At 37.0% G+C, this 17,530-nt stretch overlaps 1 protein-coding gene across 1 annotated transcript; it reads left to right on the forward strand.

Moving 5' to 3' along the window:
* Nucleotides 1-8,706: 8,706 nt before the first annotated feature.
* Nucleotides 8,707-11,375, forward strand: LOC130986074 (uncharacterized). The gene is made up of 2 exons (XM_057909351.1): nucleotides 8,707-10,932; nucleotides 10,995-11,375. The coding sequence occupies exons 1-2, from the start codon at nucleotides 8,711-8,713 to the stop codon at nucleotides 11,332-11,334; spliced, it is 2,562 nt and encodes an 853-aa protein (XP_057765334.1). The 5' UTR covers nucleotides 8,707-8,710; the 3' UTR covers nucleotides 11,335-11,375.
* Nucleotides 11,376-17,530: the final 6,155 nt, after the last annotated feature.

Consider the following 17,530-nt stretch of genomic DNA (forward strand, 5'->3'; position numbering starts at 1 on the left):
GGGAAGTTAGTGAAGACAAGAGGGTGGAAGATGTGGCAATAGTACGAGACTTTCCAGAAGTTTTTCCTGAAATATTGCCAGGACTACCTCCAGACAGGCAACTAGATTTCACCATTGATCTAGAACCTGGATCTGCCCCAGTATCAAAGGCACCGTACAGGATGGCCCCAAAGGAACTACAAGAATTGAAGGTGCAACTACAGGAACTCTTGGACTTGGGTTTCATCAGGCCCAGTGTCTCGCCTTGGGGAGCGCCTGTACTCTTTGTCAAGAAGAAAGATGGAACCATGAGGATGTGCATTGATTATCGAGAGTTGAACAAACTGACGCTTAAAAACAAATACCCTCTTCCAAGGATAGATGATTTGTTCGATCAACTCAAAGGAGCCAGTGTATTCTCAAAAATAGATTTAAGGTCTGGGTATCATCAACTGAAGATCAGACCAGAGGATATATCTAAGACCGCTTTCCGCACAAGATATGGTCACTATGAATTCGTTGTCATGCCATTTGGTCTAACCAATGCACCGGCAGTATTCATGGACCTCATGAATCGAGTTTTCCATCCATACTTAGACAAATTTGTCTTAGTATTTATAGATGATATCCTCATCTATTCTAAGAATGACCAAGAACATGAAAATCATTTAAGAATCATCCTGGAGACATTAAAGACGGAGAAGTTGTTCGCCAAATTCAGCAAGTGCGAATTTTGGTTGAAAGAAGTAATGTTTCTAGGGCACATCGTATCAGCAGATGGAATCAAGGTGAACCCCGCCAAGGTGCAAGCAGTGCGCGAGTGGAAATCACCAACCACACCTAATGAAATCCGAAGTTTCTTAGGTTTGGCAGGATACTACCGGAGATTCATCGAAGGATTCTCTAAAATAGCGAGACCAATGACGCAATTACTTCGCAAAGGAATCAAGTATAAGTGGAACGAAGAGTGTGAAGCCAGCTTCCAAGAGCTGAAGAAGAAATTGACAACTGCACCAGTGTTAGCAGTTCCAGCAGCCGATAAAGAATACGTGATCTTCACAGACGCGTCCAAAAATGGGCTAGGTTGTGTGTTGATGCAAGAAGGAAAGGTCATTGCCTACGCCTCGCGACAACTAAGGCCACATGAATTGAACTACCCCACTCATGATCTGGAACTGGCAGCAATTGTGCATGCTTTGAAAATTTGGAGACACCATCTATACGGAGTTAGATGTGAAATCTTCACTGATCACAAAAGCCTTAAGTATTTTTTCGAGCAGAAAGACTTGAATATGAGACAGAGGAGATGGCTCGAACTCGTGAAGGATTACGACTGCGGTATCAACTACCACCCGGGAAAAGCTAATGTAGTAGCTGATGCTTTAAGTCGTAAAACTCAATCCGAGTTAGGACTTCTTCTCACTCAAGAGGACACGCTTGTAAGGGATTTTGACAAATTGAAGATAGAAGTGGTTCAGCCACCGGCAACGACAAGAGCAATTATTGCAACTCTAGTAGCCGTCCCAGACCTCAGAGAAAGGATCGTCAGTGCCCAGAGAGCGGATGAGAGCTTGGAAAAAGTTCGTCTCAAGATCCGAACAGGCACGCCAGGAGGCTACCAAGAGGCAACGGATAACGCAGTTCTTTTTGAAGGAAGATTGTGTGTTCCCCATAACGAGGAACTGAGAAACGAGATCATGAGTGAAGCTCATGACACGCCCTATACCGCTCATCCCGGAAGTACCAAAATGTACCAAGATCTAAAACAGAAGTTTTGGTGGGACGGGATGAAACGAGATATAGCCTCGTTTGTAGAGCGTTGCCTTGCATGCCAGCAAGTGAAAGCTTTACATCAACGACCATATGGGAAATTACAGCCATTGGAAATCCCAGAATGGAAGTGGGAGCACATAGCGATGGATTTCGTGACGGGTTTACCCAAGACAAATAGGGGCAACACAGCTATTTGGGTAATAGTAGACCGTCTCACGAAAAGCGCTCATTTTATACCGATTCCAATTACCCATGGATCGGAAAAACTAGCCCAACTGTACATTCGTGAGATTGTACGGCTACATGGAATACCAATATCCATTACTTCAGATAGAGATTCAAAATTTACTTCTAGATTTTGGATCAGTTTACAGAAAGAGTTGGGAACGAGATTAAACTTTAGCACCGCCTTTCACCCTCAAACAGATGGACAATCAGAAAGGACAATTCAGACCCTTGAAGATATGTTGAGGACAGTGGTGCTAGACCGAGGAGGAAGTTGGGAATCAGTGCTGCCATTAATCGAATTCGCCTACAACAATAGTTACCAGGCAACCATTGATATGGCACCTTATGAGGCGCTGTATGGAAGGAAGTGTAGGTCACCACTTTACTGGGATGAAGTGGGTGAAAGAAAAATCCTTGGGCCAGATGCAGTAAGCGAGATGATCGAGACCATCCGCCAAATTAGAGCAAGAATTAAAGAGGCTCAAGACAGACAGAAGTCTTATGCTGATACCCGACGAACTGAACTACAATTTCAGATTGGAGACAAGGTTTTCCTTAAAATATCACCCTCGAAAGGGATCGTTAGATTCGGTGTTAAGGGTAAGTTGAGACCCCGTTTTGTAGGACCTTATGAGATCCTTGAAAGAATAGGTCCCGTAGCGTATAGGTTGGCACTGCCACCTAGCTTTGGAAACGTTCACAATGTGTTCCACGTGTCACAGCTGAGACGGTACGTGTTTGACCCCAAACACGTGATTCACCAAGATGAAATGATTCTTAACCCAGACTTGACGTACGAGGAAAAACCTGAAGCCATTTTGGACCGAAAGGTGCAAGAGTTAAGGAATAAATCGATCGCGTCAGTCAAAATACTGTGGAGACACCATGGACCGGAAGAAGCAACGTGGGAACTTGAGGACCAGATGAAAGAAAAATACCCAGAACTTTTCACATAGGTATGCAAATTTCGGGACGAAATTTTTGTTAAGAGGGGTAGTATGTAACAACCCGCTCTTTTATTATATTTAAATCCAGTAATATGATATTATTATTTCATCTTTCAGTAAATCAAGCCCAGTAATTATTTATGATTTAAAATCAACTTATGACCTTGGATTATTTTCAATTAAGCAGGATTATTATTTTATTACCAAGTCAGTAGCTTCGCGTAAATAAAACCGCGATGAGAATTATTGAGTAAGCCAATAATTATTTCAGATTCATAACTGACTTAGCGAAGTCATGTTATTTATTAATCACAATAGAATTATTTTTCTATTTTTATTATTATTTCTTGAGTCGTGAATTTATTCCGGTTTATGAAGAATTAAATCTACGGATTTAATTTAGAATTTATTCTAGCTAAGAAAGGAAGCAGATATCGAGTAGTTTTATAAACACGCGATATTAACAAAACCCGATAGTTGGATTTTTTTTAAAAAAAAAAAGATGCAATACAATATTACAGATATAGAAATTCCAAGACAAGAATTATTGCTTCTATTTATACTTCACTTTACAAACCCCTATTTTTCTATCTATCTACCAACATTAAAAAAAAAAAATGGAATAGTGTATGTGTGTGAAGAAAATCTGCAGATATCCTTTAAGCATGCTCAAGCATGCTCAGCCATCTATTGACATTTTTTCTTTGACTCCAGCTCCACGCCTATTGAAATATTCTTCTTTGACTCCAGCTCCAGCAGCATTTTTGCAAAATTTTCACACCCGAACACCTTCATTTGGTTTCAGATTTCAGCAGCTATTAATCCTCATCTCATACCCATTCCATACTTAAACGTTTTCATCATTCTCTGCCAAAGAAATTTTCAAGTATCAGTTAATTCCTGCTTCATTCAACACAGCAGCAAATAGACACCACAACCATATCCTCAAGGTATTTTCAGTTCACTATCCTCATATATGCATTTCACTTCCCTCATTTCATATAAAAGAAATTCGAAACATAGGATGAGAGTAAAACAGAGGGACATAGCAAATCACATATGCGTACATGATTAGCATTAAACAGAAATAGATTTATTCATACATTGATATCTTTATACTGCCTTTGTACTTAGAACCAAGTCATGAGAATTTCCATCGGCAACAACATGAATTGAAATACAATTGTAGAGGGATAGAACAAGAACTTAGCTTTTAGGAACATAGGACCGACTGCCCTTTTTAGCCAAGCCCCGGAGAGACCGCGGCGCTTTTCGACAGCACGGCGTCGAACCTCGCTGTTCCTGAGCCCAACTTTGACGGCGTTGCGCTAATCGGCGATTCACAGACGACTCCAACAAGACGACGAACAGCAGCACCGGAGGAGCGCTCGCCGATTGTTCTTCTGGTCAGTCGATTGGAGAGATGGCAGCACAGCTTCGGATCTAAGAACGGCGAACAGCAGCGGCCCCGATCACCGATCGCACAACTCTCGTTGACTCTGTCGATTTGGAAGGAACGACTTCGTGAGGGGAGGTCTGAGGAGGCAAGTAGGTCGCCGGACTGCAGAAGACCGCGGCGGCAGCAGAAGCCTCGGCGACGGCTGGATCGACGAGAGAGAAAGAGATGTTGAGCAGCGGATCGATTGAGAAAAAAAAAATCGAGGGAGAGGCGACGTATGAGCAGACCGGCGTCGGAGTCCTGAGCAACGCCGGCCTTGCCGGCGACTGGAACGGCCAGGAAGCGAGCGGCGATGGCCGGAATCCAGTTGCAGCGGCGGCGGTTTTCTCGGCTGAATACAGATCGAGAGAGAGAGAACCGAAGGCAGCGCCGTCTCTGTCGGATTCTGGTGCGTATCGAGGGAGAAAGATAGCAGATCGTTCGATTGAGAGTGAGAGAGACGAGCTTGAGAAATGGAAGGGAGGCTCCAGCCGTGAGAGGAATAGAGAGAGAGATGATGCAGCGTTTTTTTTTTATTATTTTATTTTAGAGAGAGTTTCAGTTTTAATAATTAAGAGAGAGGGGGAGTGCTATACTTTAATAAGGAAAAAAAGAGAGAGTGGTTCGGTCATGATAAGAGAAGGAATATTTGCTTTTAATAAAGATAGATGTTGTCTGAAAAATATTGAGAGAGAAGGAGATGCAGCGTGAGAATTTTTGTGAGTAAGAGAGAGAGCAACATGCGGTTTTAATTAAAGAGAAAAGAATTTAAAAGTAGCTTTAATAATGATAAAAGGGAGAGAAAGAGGAGAATTGTCGGTAAAGAGAGCGATAGAGAGGCGTGAGAGATGATAGAGAGAGAACCGAGAGTGAGGAGTTTGGGCTGAAATTTGGAGCCGGGTTTGGGCCGAATTTTTGGGCTTTCTTATTGGGTTTGGTTCAGTTTAATTGTTGGGCCGGATATTAATTCATTTGGGCTTTGCTTATTTTATTGGGCTAATATATATATTGTTTGGACTCAATTATTTATAAATGGACTCCTATTATTTTTATTAATTGGGCTCCTACAATTTATTTAGTTAAGCCCAATGAGACTTACTAATTTAGGCCCCATTATTAAATCCTAATTATATTTAATTAGTGATTATTTCTTTTAAAATAAGTAAGTTAGACTAATTCAAGATAGAGTGGATTATTAAGATTAATAATCCGACCTCATAAGACGAGCTTTAATTCCTTAAATAGGATTAGCATCTCATAATTTTATTAAAGGAATAAGAGTCATGCATAATCATTTCACGCATCCTCATTTATTGAGATTTTTCGAGAATTAGAATCATATTTTATTTTCTCGGATTAAAGGTCAAGCACCAGAGTTAGAGCTAAACCGTGAGTCTGCTATTCAGGTAGGCTTTCTACGTATAAACTAAAATTATATATTAGAATTGTTAAGACTTTATGCTTATGAATTTAAATGATATTGTCAATGCCTAAATGCTTTATGTTTTATTATTAATTGCCTATCTGATGTTAATCGAATTCGGATTCTGGATGGGACCGCAAATCCCTTCGGAATTAGTGTACACCTTGTGATCGTGAGTCATCTAGCGGGTTGGCCGATCATAGTGTCCGTAGAGGGAGGCCTCCCTCTCGGCACGAGTTACTGATATGGTGATTAATGATATAAAATACCTGCGCGGGTTATTGATGAAAGAAATGATATTATGTTTGGTAAATACGAGTCTTTAAAGGAAAACCCTCGTATCTTACTACTGTTGAAAGGCTTGACAATAAAATATTATGCATGTATGTAAATTTCGGCAAGTGTCCACTAAGTACTTTTGTACTTAGCCCTGCATGTATTTTTAAATGTGCAGGTTGAGCGGTGATCGAGGATGTAGTGTGCAAGCGGAGCTTTGTCAAACTAGGATGATTACCTCAGAGTAGAGTATATGTCTTCATACATATACTCAAGTTATTGTTATTCCGCTGCGAACACTGATTATGTTAAGATATTATGTCAAACAATATGTATTATTTAATAATGTACTAAAACTATTGAGTACCCCGTTTTGGGATATTATTATGTACGGTCCCTTCCTTCGTTGAAATTCTAGTTAATTTCAATTATTTTCCTTATACAAGTCGAGCCATCAAGAAACCGAATATGCCCCTTTCTTACTCCCGCTCCTAAATTCCCTCCCTTAGTCGCGGTTTCCCCGAATTTGCTATCCTTAGCAAGTGCGGTCGTGACATAACATCAATATGAATGCTCTAACACACATGCACGCATGCATGCATACGGGCAGTTATTTACATTTATTTGCAATCGCCTGTGATTGATATGTTACATATAATTTCTATTCTATTCTATTTATGAGAGTGTTATGTTAATAAAAGAATTTATAGTCGGTTTTAATTGAGTAATTCGATTTGCAATTGCAATAAATAGGACATATATAGAACTGTGAATAGGCGAAAGTACCCACTTTTATAACTTGTCTTATAAAAGTACCCACCCAAGCCAAAGTCCAAAAAGTCAAAGCCGACATGCTTGGTTTTTTGGAAAATCAGACCTGACATGCTTCGGTTTTTGTAAAATGTCTAACTCACGTCAATTTCACAAGTTTAAAATGTGATGAAGAGACAATAATTGCCCAACTCACGTCACTTTCACATTCTAATGTATACTGTATGTTTGAAAATTTATAAAAAAATTAGCTTACGTTTGCATTATAAAAACATTAGTAAGAGGACTAAAAATTTCACTATTATGTGTATTATGCAACAAAAAAATATTTAGAAACCAATGAAACAATTAGCCGCCGGAAATTCATAGCCGTGAACAGTAGCCGGCGGTCCAAATTATACACGGCTACTGGTCAGCGGCTATGAACTTCCGGCGGCTAATTACTCCATTTGTTTCATAATATTTTTTTGTTGCATAATATACATAATAGTGAATTTTTGAGCCCTCTTAGTAATATTATATTATAACACGAATACCTTAATTTAGAGTTTTTATTTAAATTTTTAATTTTATTTTTTTTATATTACAAGAAGTATACATTGATGTCAAATATGAGAGATACTGAATCTGCCAAAAATTGGATTATAGTGGGGTAAAAATACTCACTTTATGCATGATTTGATTGAACACAAAATAATACAGTAAACACATAAAATAATAGGCTATTTTTAAAGAAAACACTTGAAACTCCTGAAATGTAAACACAAAAATATTTTAGCTCTAAAAAAACAATTAGCCGCCGGAAATTCATAGCCGTGAACAGTAGCCGGTGTTCCAAAATATACACGGCTACTGGTCAGCGGCTATGAACTTCCGGCGGCTAATTAATCCATTTGTTTCATAATATTTTGTTGTTGCATAATATACATAATAGTGAATTTTTGAGCCCTCTTAGTAATATTATATTATAACACGAATACCTTAATTTAGAGTTTTTATTTTAATTTTAAATTTTATTTTTTTATATTACAAGAAGTATACATTGATGTCAAATATGAGAGATACTGAATCTGCAAAAAATTGGATTATAGTGGGGTAATAATACTCACTGTATGCATGATTTGATTGAACACAAAATAATACAGTAAACACATAAAATAATAGGCTATTTTTGAATAAAACACTTGAAACTCATGAAATGTAACCAAAAAAATATTTGAGCTCTAAAAAACAATTAGCCGCCAGAAATGCAAATCCGGTCGTACTAGCCGTGTGAAATTTTTCACACACGGGTAGTGAATCCGGCTACGATTTTGTGGCGGCTAAAAGTTTTTTTGGGAGCAAAAAATCATTTTGAAGTAATACATATGGTTGTAAAATTTTTTACCTTGTTATTTCTATTTATTTGTTAATGTTTTAGTCAAAAAAGTACATGTCCACATGAAATAAGAGATAAGGTGACTGCACAAATTTGGATTGTAATGAGGCTTTAATGCTCACTTTCTGCATGCATTTGATTGCACATTGAATAATAGATTGAAGTGTACTGAATGAATGAACAATACATTTCACGTGAATTTGTACAAAGGAATCTAATATTAGTCTATAATTGCTACACTTGTGAATGAGAAAACATAAATCCAAATACTCGTAGAAAGAGCATTCAGTTAAAAAATTGAGAATTTGAAACCCTCAAAGATTTGAGAAGTGGTTTGTGCGATAGTTGGTGCAATTGGTGTTCAAATTCTACTTGAAGAGGTGATTTTCTCATATATTGTTTGTGTAATTAATAGTTTGAATGTTTTATGTTATATTTATGAGAATTTTTAAAGTGTTTATGCATATTTTAATACTACATTTTATGTGTTTTTATAGATGGAATTCGTTAGATACATATATGTGAGATACAACGGACTCGTCGATGGTATACACTATGTTGGTGGGGATACAGAGGTCCTTCCCCTCGTCAACGAAACTATTGAGAGCCTGATGTGCAGCGTCAACAATATTATGAGGACGCATTCGTTGAGCTCGAGCTACCAATTGTATTATTTGGCGACCAATCTATTTGGTAGGGAGATGAAATGTGGCTTGGCCACAGACGATGACGTGGAAGCCTTGTTGGCAACTGCCGACTATCCCATGGTGTACGTTGAGCACTACAACGGTCCGATTGTAGAAGAAGCCTACATCCCTACTTTTAATTTTGCTGAACCTTCGGGACACGTAGATGAAGCACAATGCAGTCAGTATGAGACGCCGTATTATCATCATACGTCGTTTCATGGTGTCCAGAGCTCGCCTCCACGACAATATTTTAATTGGGATGGACAACCGCTAGACGAATCTGCATGGAATCAAACCGAAAGGCTTAATGAAGTATGTGGGAGATTGAACGATGTGCGGACAGATGATGAACCTGAGCACGAAGCTGAAGGCTCGGTTGCATCAGGAGACGATGATGATTCTGATGACGAAGAATTTGACCCTGCGCTGGAGGTGGGCACTGCTTCTGATGCCTCTGAGGATTTATTAGACGACGATCTAATTGATTTCACGGAGACCGAGCGAGCAGGTTGGATCCGACAACCGACAGCCGAGACCGGTGATCTAACTAATTGGTTAGTTCCCTTGATTCCAGTGGACGCCTCGGCTTCGCTGGTTGCTCGCGAGAGTGACCCTTCTAGAGTTGATGATCTGCAGAAGAATTCTTTTTACAACAGCAAAGACGACCTGATCATTGCTGTTGGTTTGTGGAACATGAAGCGAAGCACTGAGACAAAAGTTGTCCGCTCAGATCCGGGACGAGTCTATTTCTCGTGCAAGCACTCTGACAACTGCAATTTCGATCTTCGTGCGTCTGTTCACGGCCGAGGGATGTGGAGAGTGCATAAGTTGAAAGAGCATTCATGCGAAGGGGACTTGCGCACAGCTAAAAAAATCAAGGCGCACTCGAAGGTGGTGGCAGCGTTTGTGGCAAACAGAATACGCGATGATGGAGAGGTCATTAAGCCGAAATCCATCATGGCTGAGTTAGTACGCGATTTCGGCATCAAAATCAAATATGATGTCGCGCTGCGTGCAAGAAATCTCGGGATGGATATGATATACGGTCGAGTTGATGATTCGTTCCTCCTGCTCCCAAGATATCTGTATGCCCTGAAGGAAGCGAATCCTGGCACCGTATATGATTTGGACGTAGATGTAGACTGCCGGTTCAAACATTTGTTTGTTGCTCTGTGGGCTTCCATCTCACCTTTCTACTTTCACCTTCGACCAGTGATTGTGGTTGACGGCACACACCTGAAGGGCAAAAATAGTGGCATTTTGTTTGTCGCCGTGACAAAAGACGGAAACGAGGCAGTTTTTCCCTTGGCGATCGGTGTCGGTCCGATCGAGAATGATGAGTCGTGGAAGTGGTTTATGTCACATCTGAGAGGTGCTTGCGGCGAGCCCGATAACTTACTTATTGTATCTGATGCGCATGTCTCCATCGCTAATGCTGTGAAGAGCGAGTTTCCAAATGCTACTCACGGTATTTGCTACTACCACTTGTTGAACAAGATGAAGGGTTACGGGCCCGGTGTTGCTGAGCTTTTCCGCCAGGCTGCATACGCCTACGAGCAATCAGATTACACGCGTGCAATGTCAGCCATGGCTGCTCTGAAGCCAAAGGCGTACGAGAAGTTGTTGCGCGTAGGCCCGGAGAAGTGGGCACGATCACAATGTCCTGTGTCCCGTTACAGTTTCCTTACATCCAATGCCGCCGAGAGTTTTAATGCACGTTTGCTGTGGGCCAGGCGTCTTCCAATCTGCTCGATGTTGGAGGCAGTCAGATTAGTTGTCGAGCAGTGGTTCAACGACAGGCTTGCGGCCGCACAAGAGAGCGATGAAAATCTGACTCCGGAGGCAAAACAGAAGCTCAGTGCAGAACTTGTAAAAAGTCGTCGTTACACAGCCAAGAGGACCACCGAGAGAAAATACAGGGTTCGTGCTAGTGGTCGCCATTATATGGTTGACCTTCAAAAGCAGAGCTGTGAATGCAACGAATTCAACGAGGACCAGATGCCGTGTTCTCATGCGATTGCAGCCATTACGTATGTCATTTCTATTCATGACCATTATTAAATAACAAAAAGTATAATCGTTTGTTTTGCAGTGAGGCGAACGAGTCAGTGGAGGATTACGTGCACTCTTACTACTGGAACAGTTCACTAGTTGACACATACTCTGGTGACGTTAACCACTTGCCTCCCATAGAGAATTGGAATATTCCTTTCCGAATTGCATCTCAGCTTATTTTACCAAATCTCTCTCGGCGACAAGCTGGTCGTCCAAAGGAAACTCGAGTTCGATCCGCAGGTGAAAGACCGACTCAAAACACATCAACAGCGGAGGCATCAACTAGTAGCAAGAAACGAGCACCCAAAACGTGTGGTCTATGTGGCGGGTCTGGTCACACACGTCGATCGTGCAAGGGTACGGCCACCGATGCGTAGTCGTATTTATTTTTCTGTTTTATTTAAGTTCATTTAGAGTTCCCTAGTTTATTATATTATTCTAATTATTATGATATTATTTCAATTTCATTGTTCTTTTCTTTTAAATATTAAATAATTATTATTATTACATTAGAAATAGAAATGAATTACTATATAATTTTGATAAAAATATCATAAGTTGACCGGATTGATGGATTAAATCATAACGTTGTAATTTGAAGAAATTCGATAAATTAAGTTTGAGTTAAACAATTTATAATGAACTAGGAACTAAAATGATTAAAAAGCCGCCACAAAATGTGCCTAAAAAATGTGTAGCCGTGGGTAGTTACATTAGAACGGCTAATCCACACGGCTACACTTTTGTGGCGGCTAATTGTTCTATTTTGGTTTGTTTGACGTTGATAAATATATTCAACTGTAATATTTGACAAATTCAAACGACAAATCAGACTTACTTAACAATGATCACCATTTACATGTCACTACAATTATGAGTTGAAATTATGAATGAGAATTTGGGAAAACCAACAACTTGTACTAATAATTTTAGAATATACCATTACAGAGTTTGAGATTATGTGATTATGCATTAAACATGTCATTTAAGTTTGAAAAACGACTTAGCCGCCACTAATTAGTTTTTAAAGATGTAGCCGTGGGTAATGAAGATTGCCACGGCTAATCCACACGGCTGCACTTTTGTGGCGGCTAATTAGTTTTTTCATCTTATCTTACAGTTTTATATGCATCACAAGTCATCATGGCAGTAAATATAGATAAAATGATACTAGAATGTAATATAAAAATGTTGTTAAACAAAATAGTCATAAGGATGAAAATACACTATCAAAGTGTATTGGGGGTCGTGCAGAACTCAAAGATGGCACTGCCTATCTTGTGCCTATACTCCTGAACATGGTCATTGCCCCATGACAGGCTCGCCTATCTGTATAGCCGTATGAATTGTCCAATCACCCTTTAAGCTTATAAATTAAAAAAATAAAGGTTTTCGTGTATAAATAGAAGAAATAGTAGTAAATTAAGGGTAAAAAATACGAATATTATATAAAATGATATGAAAAATTATTTTAAACACATTTAATAACTTACCCGCCACAAAAGTGTAGTCGTACGATTTAGCCGTGAGTAGTTTCTTACCCACGGCTAAGGAAGACGGCTACGATTTTTCTGGCGGGTACTTGGTGGCATGGTGTATTATGTTTCAGTGATTCATAATATATGATTTTTTAATTTTTTTATCCATCATTTGCTATTATTTTATGTGTTACAATATTAATTCATATTCCAATCAAATAAACTAAATAAATTTAGACTTATTGAGTTGATTTTGTCAATCTCCTTCTCGTGAATTTACTGCAAAGAAGAAATAGACCCTATAAAGCTGCATTGTAGCCGTATGAATTGTCCAATCACCCTTTAAGCTTATAATTAAAAAAAATTAGGTTTTCGTGTATAAATAGAAGAAATAATAGTAAATTAAGGGTAAAAAATACGAATATTATATAAAATGATATGAAAAATTATTTTAAAGACATTTAACAACTTACCCGCCAGTACTTAGTAGCCGTCCTCTGTAGCCGTGAGTAGTTTCTTACCCACGGCTACGTCAGCCGGATACATATTTCTGGCGGGTACTGGGTTGTAAGGTGTATAATGATTCATTGATTCATAATATGTGATTTTGTAGTTTTGTTATCGACTAGTTGCTATTATTTTATGTGTTACAATATTAATTCATATTCAATCAAATAAACTATATAAATTTAGACTTATTGAGTTTATTTTGTGAATCTCCTTCTCGTGAATTTACTGCAAAGAGATTGTCACCCTATAAAGCTGCATTATGCCCGTGAATTGTCCAATCACCCTTTAAGTTTATAATAATTATACAAATTATGGCTGTTTAAAAATTTAAAATCAACAATATTATGAAACTAGAATTTTTTTAAAGCTAATTAAGTATTTACCCGCCTGTTAATACTAGCCGGTCCAAGTAGCCGCTGGGATCCATTTCCAGCCGGCTACTTCTAACGGCTACGATTAACTGCCGGGTAATTATTGTATTAGCTTCAAAAAAAACTTGTTTCATAATACGTTTCATTTAATTTTTTTTCAACTTTCTTATAGATGTTTAATAACATGAAAACATGTCCTTATTTTTTCGAACTTAAGGCATTTTAGGGTTACAAATAATGACTTAAGTTAGCAAATAATGTCATTTCCTCAGATTTAGAGTCATATTTAACTACCTCTCTTACACATTTTCTTACACAAGTGTACTTGTGTAAGAAAAGTGTAAGAACTTTTACGGAAAACGATGCAAGCCTATCACCATCAATTACAAAGTGGGTAGTTTTATAAGACATCTTATATGGGTGGGTAATTTTGTAAGATAACTAACCAAAGTGGGTACTTTAAATTCCATCCCTATATAGAATCGCGAGAGGTGTAAAGAGCGTAGCCACATATTGGTTTATGATGGAGACCGCTTCTATTTGTGGGCCTCTTCCCCTTAATCATATCCAACGACCAACATTATCTGCAAATATATATTTTCCCATTTTTGTTTTCCTTTCTGCAACGAATCTTTCATAATTTCCATTTTTCTATAATTTATTTTGTTTCTTTCCCAGCAACAAGAAAAAGAAAAAGGGGAGAATATTTTGCACTGTTGTGTTTATTGACTTCTGTTTATGGATTTATATATATTCCATGCCATTACCTAGGATGCCACTTCACTCAATTCACGTTATACTTATTGTCGTTTTGATTCCATATTATATTAATAATTGTATGTTAATTGTATTTTGACTGATATATTGGGGGTAAATGTCACTTTATGTCCCATCGTTTGGCCAAATTATAGATTATGTCATAACTTTTCGATAATATCTAATTGGTATCCAACCAACATTTATCCCGTAAAAATTTTCCGGCTCCCGGCAGTTAACATGGAATGCCAGAAACTATTACGTGGAATTATAAAAAAAATTCAAATAAAAATGAAACATATGTAATCAAGAGTGTTTTTAAATCAGACTTTACAGTTCATTGTCTTTCTCTTCCACAACTTGAAATCTTAAAACCCTAGTTTCAGAAATTGAAAGTCACTTGGCAATTGTTCATGCACAAACTGAAGAAGAAGAGAAAGAAGGACGCCGTTCTGATAACGTGAACTTCGCAACATGGCTTATGTTTTGAAAAACTTGATTAAATTTTTTACAATGCATGAAATCCCAATCACTCTCTTGCAAAGAGAGAATCACATACAATTTAGACATGAAATATCCTAAGCACTGCAGTCTCATTAAAATGGCAAGCAATCACGTGATTCACGTGGATTTAAGGAATCAGCAAAATCATGGCAAGGCATTGGCGCAAGTCGAAAATTCAAAAAAAAAATCGAAAAATTAGGGTTCGAAATCAGCCTACCGATTGGAGCATTCGCCGTCGCTCAATGTCTGGTTTAAGGAATTGATTTCACCACTTAAATGTAGGGAATGTCTCGCCGTCGATCGACCTTTGTGATTTCTTCGAATTTCACAGAAGTTCTTCAATGTCTTGTTCTTTCGACTGGAGGGAGAGAAACTGAGAAATAATGTAGATTTTTCTATTGATTTCAGATTTTAGATTTTTGTTCAAACCGTAAGCGGTGTTGTTTAGAGTGCCATGCATGTAAGAATTACGATTTTTTTTAAAAAAATTACAATGCTAGCAATTCCAAGTGGATTCATAATTCCACATAATATATTTTCGGCGTTCCACGTCAGCTCCCGAGCGTCGGAAAATTTGTACGGGATACAATTAAAAAATATTGATAGGTTAGGTACCAATTAGATATTATCGAAAAGTTGAGATATAATCGATAATTCAGCCAAACGATAGGACAAAAAGTGATATTAACCCTATTATTTATTATTGTTATTGTTATTCGAGAAAGGCGATTCATTCATAAAACTAAAATTGAGAACTTGTAACATCAGCTACTACGAGATGATGAAAAGAGTTAGGAACAGGTCGTCAAATTAAATGACTAATTTTAATGCGAGTAAAAATACGAAAACAATATTTTTACAACTCAAAAAAGAAAAAAAGAAAAGTGAGGGGTCCTTAAAGATTGAAATGATAGGTTGTATTAATTTAATTGTTTGACGCGCACTTATGAATTGTATAATTCACATACTGAATTAATTTGCAAAGGTTCTAGCTACTTCGACATAAATGAGAATAAAGAATTAAATTATTAATGTTATATAAATGGAGGATGTTAATTAGCGATGTTGATTGCAAAGGACGGCTAATTGGTTGGGTTTAATTTAGCTGTAGACTGTAGTGTAGTTTACGTAACTGCTTTCTGCTTTTTTGTTCTGTTCAACCTCTTCTACTTGTCATTTCCTCTTTCAACTTTCAACTAACTATTTATCCTTTCGTGTTTAGGGTTTCTAACGAGAGAAAAAATTTGCTAAACAACAAAAAAGAAAAGAAAAGAAAAGAAAAGTGAAATGTCATATTAATTAGTACCATTTGAAATTAATTAGTAAAATAAAACAATAGGGAGGACCAAGTGGATCGGATTACTTACAATTCAGTTATTAATTAATTAAGCATGCCAATTAATTAATAGTATTAATTATGTCGCACAACTCATGCTGCACCATTTATATCACCCCGTTGATATTTTGTGAGAAGCGGATGTTCATTTAAAAAATTGTATATATTTGATTCTATTTTATTCATTTATATAATTGGGGATGTTTTATAGTTTTAATTGTCTCAATAGATATGAGTAGTCATTTTGGATAAAGGTGTAAATTTTCTAGCAATGTTGATAAAAATATTAATTTCTAGAGATAAAATTAATTTTAATAGGTCCCACGAGTCAAAATAAACAAATGAATAAAATAATTAAAGCTGACTTCTCATTTAATAATAATTTTATCATTCAATTTTCATTTGTTTAATAAACGAAGAAAATCTGCAATTTATTTGGCCTACATGTGATTCAATTAAAACATGCAATTATGCTCACTTCACCGTAAAATCGAACACCCGTATTCGGAATAAAAATACTCCTTCCGTCCCATTCCAATAGACTCACTTCTTTTAAGCACGGAGATTATGAAAATTTATTTTTAATAGGAAAATAGTAATAAAGTGGTGTGGTCCACACCAATTAAGTACACATTTTTTTTACTCAAAATGAAAAATGAGCCTATTAAAATGGGACATCCCAAAAAGGAAAATGAGCCTATTGGAATGAGACGGATGGAGTAAGTGGATGTTCCGAATCGTGAAAATACATGTTATGACGAGTAAAAAAAAATTGTGAATTGTTGGATTTTTTTCACTTGTCAATATATGATTGTATACACGATTGATGTTATTGAGGATATAATTATCTGCATAGTTGAAAATTGAAATACGTAGGTACACGATTCTTATTGTTTGATTGCACATGTTCTTCGATATATGATTGAAGTTTGTAGTGTACATAATTAGAGTTTTTATGTTCACGGTTGAAGTTAGGTACACAATTGAGACTGTTTGATTGTTTTAATTGTGTACAAACTTTAACCGTGAATACAATTGTATATTTAAAAATCTTCAACTATGTACTACAGAACATGTGAAAAAAAAACTACATATTTTTTCATTTAAACAACAATTATGAAATTCTGGCAAATTTGTATGAAATCATTGAATTCACGGTTCTTTTAAAAAAAATAAAAATAAATCATAAGTGATACTTTACAATTTACAATCTACTTGTAGTCATTAAAATTTAACTTTATCATTTTCATTTAATAAATGGTAATAATCGAAAATTTAATTTATATGAAAAATTGAATAATATAACTACAGTATTATTGAATGAGAAGGTAACTTCAGCCACTTCATCCATTTGTTTCTTTTAATCGGTAGGGCTCACTAAGGTTATATTTATCTTTTTTTCATCAAAAGTAATTAGTAAATTCATATTTTTATCAATATAGGTTTAAAAAAAAAAAACTTAATACACCTATTAATTTCAACGGTGTATATCGAATCATTTATTAAGGTCAATGCTTTGCTGAGGCACCAAATAAATGTAGTTATTTAAATTAAATGCTGTCCTCTTGCTCTATACTTATAATTCTCAAATTGATTAATGCATTTCCCACGGATCGGA

The sequence above is a fragment of the Salvia miltiorrhiza genome, chromosome 5 (genome assembly GCF_028751815.1).
Source record: "Salvia miltiorrhiza cultivar Shanhuang (shh) chromosome 5, IMPLAD_Smil_shh, whole genome shotgun sequence".
NCBI lineage: Eukaryota > Viridiplantae > Streptophyta > Magnoliopsida > Lamiales > Lamiaceae > Salvia > Salvia miltiorrhiza.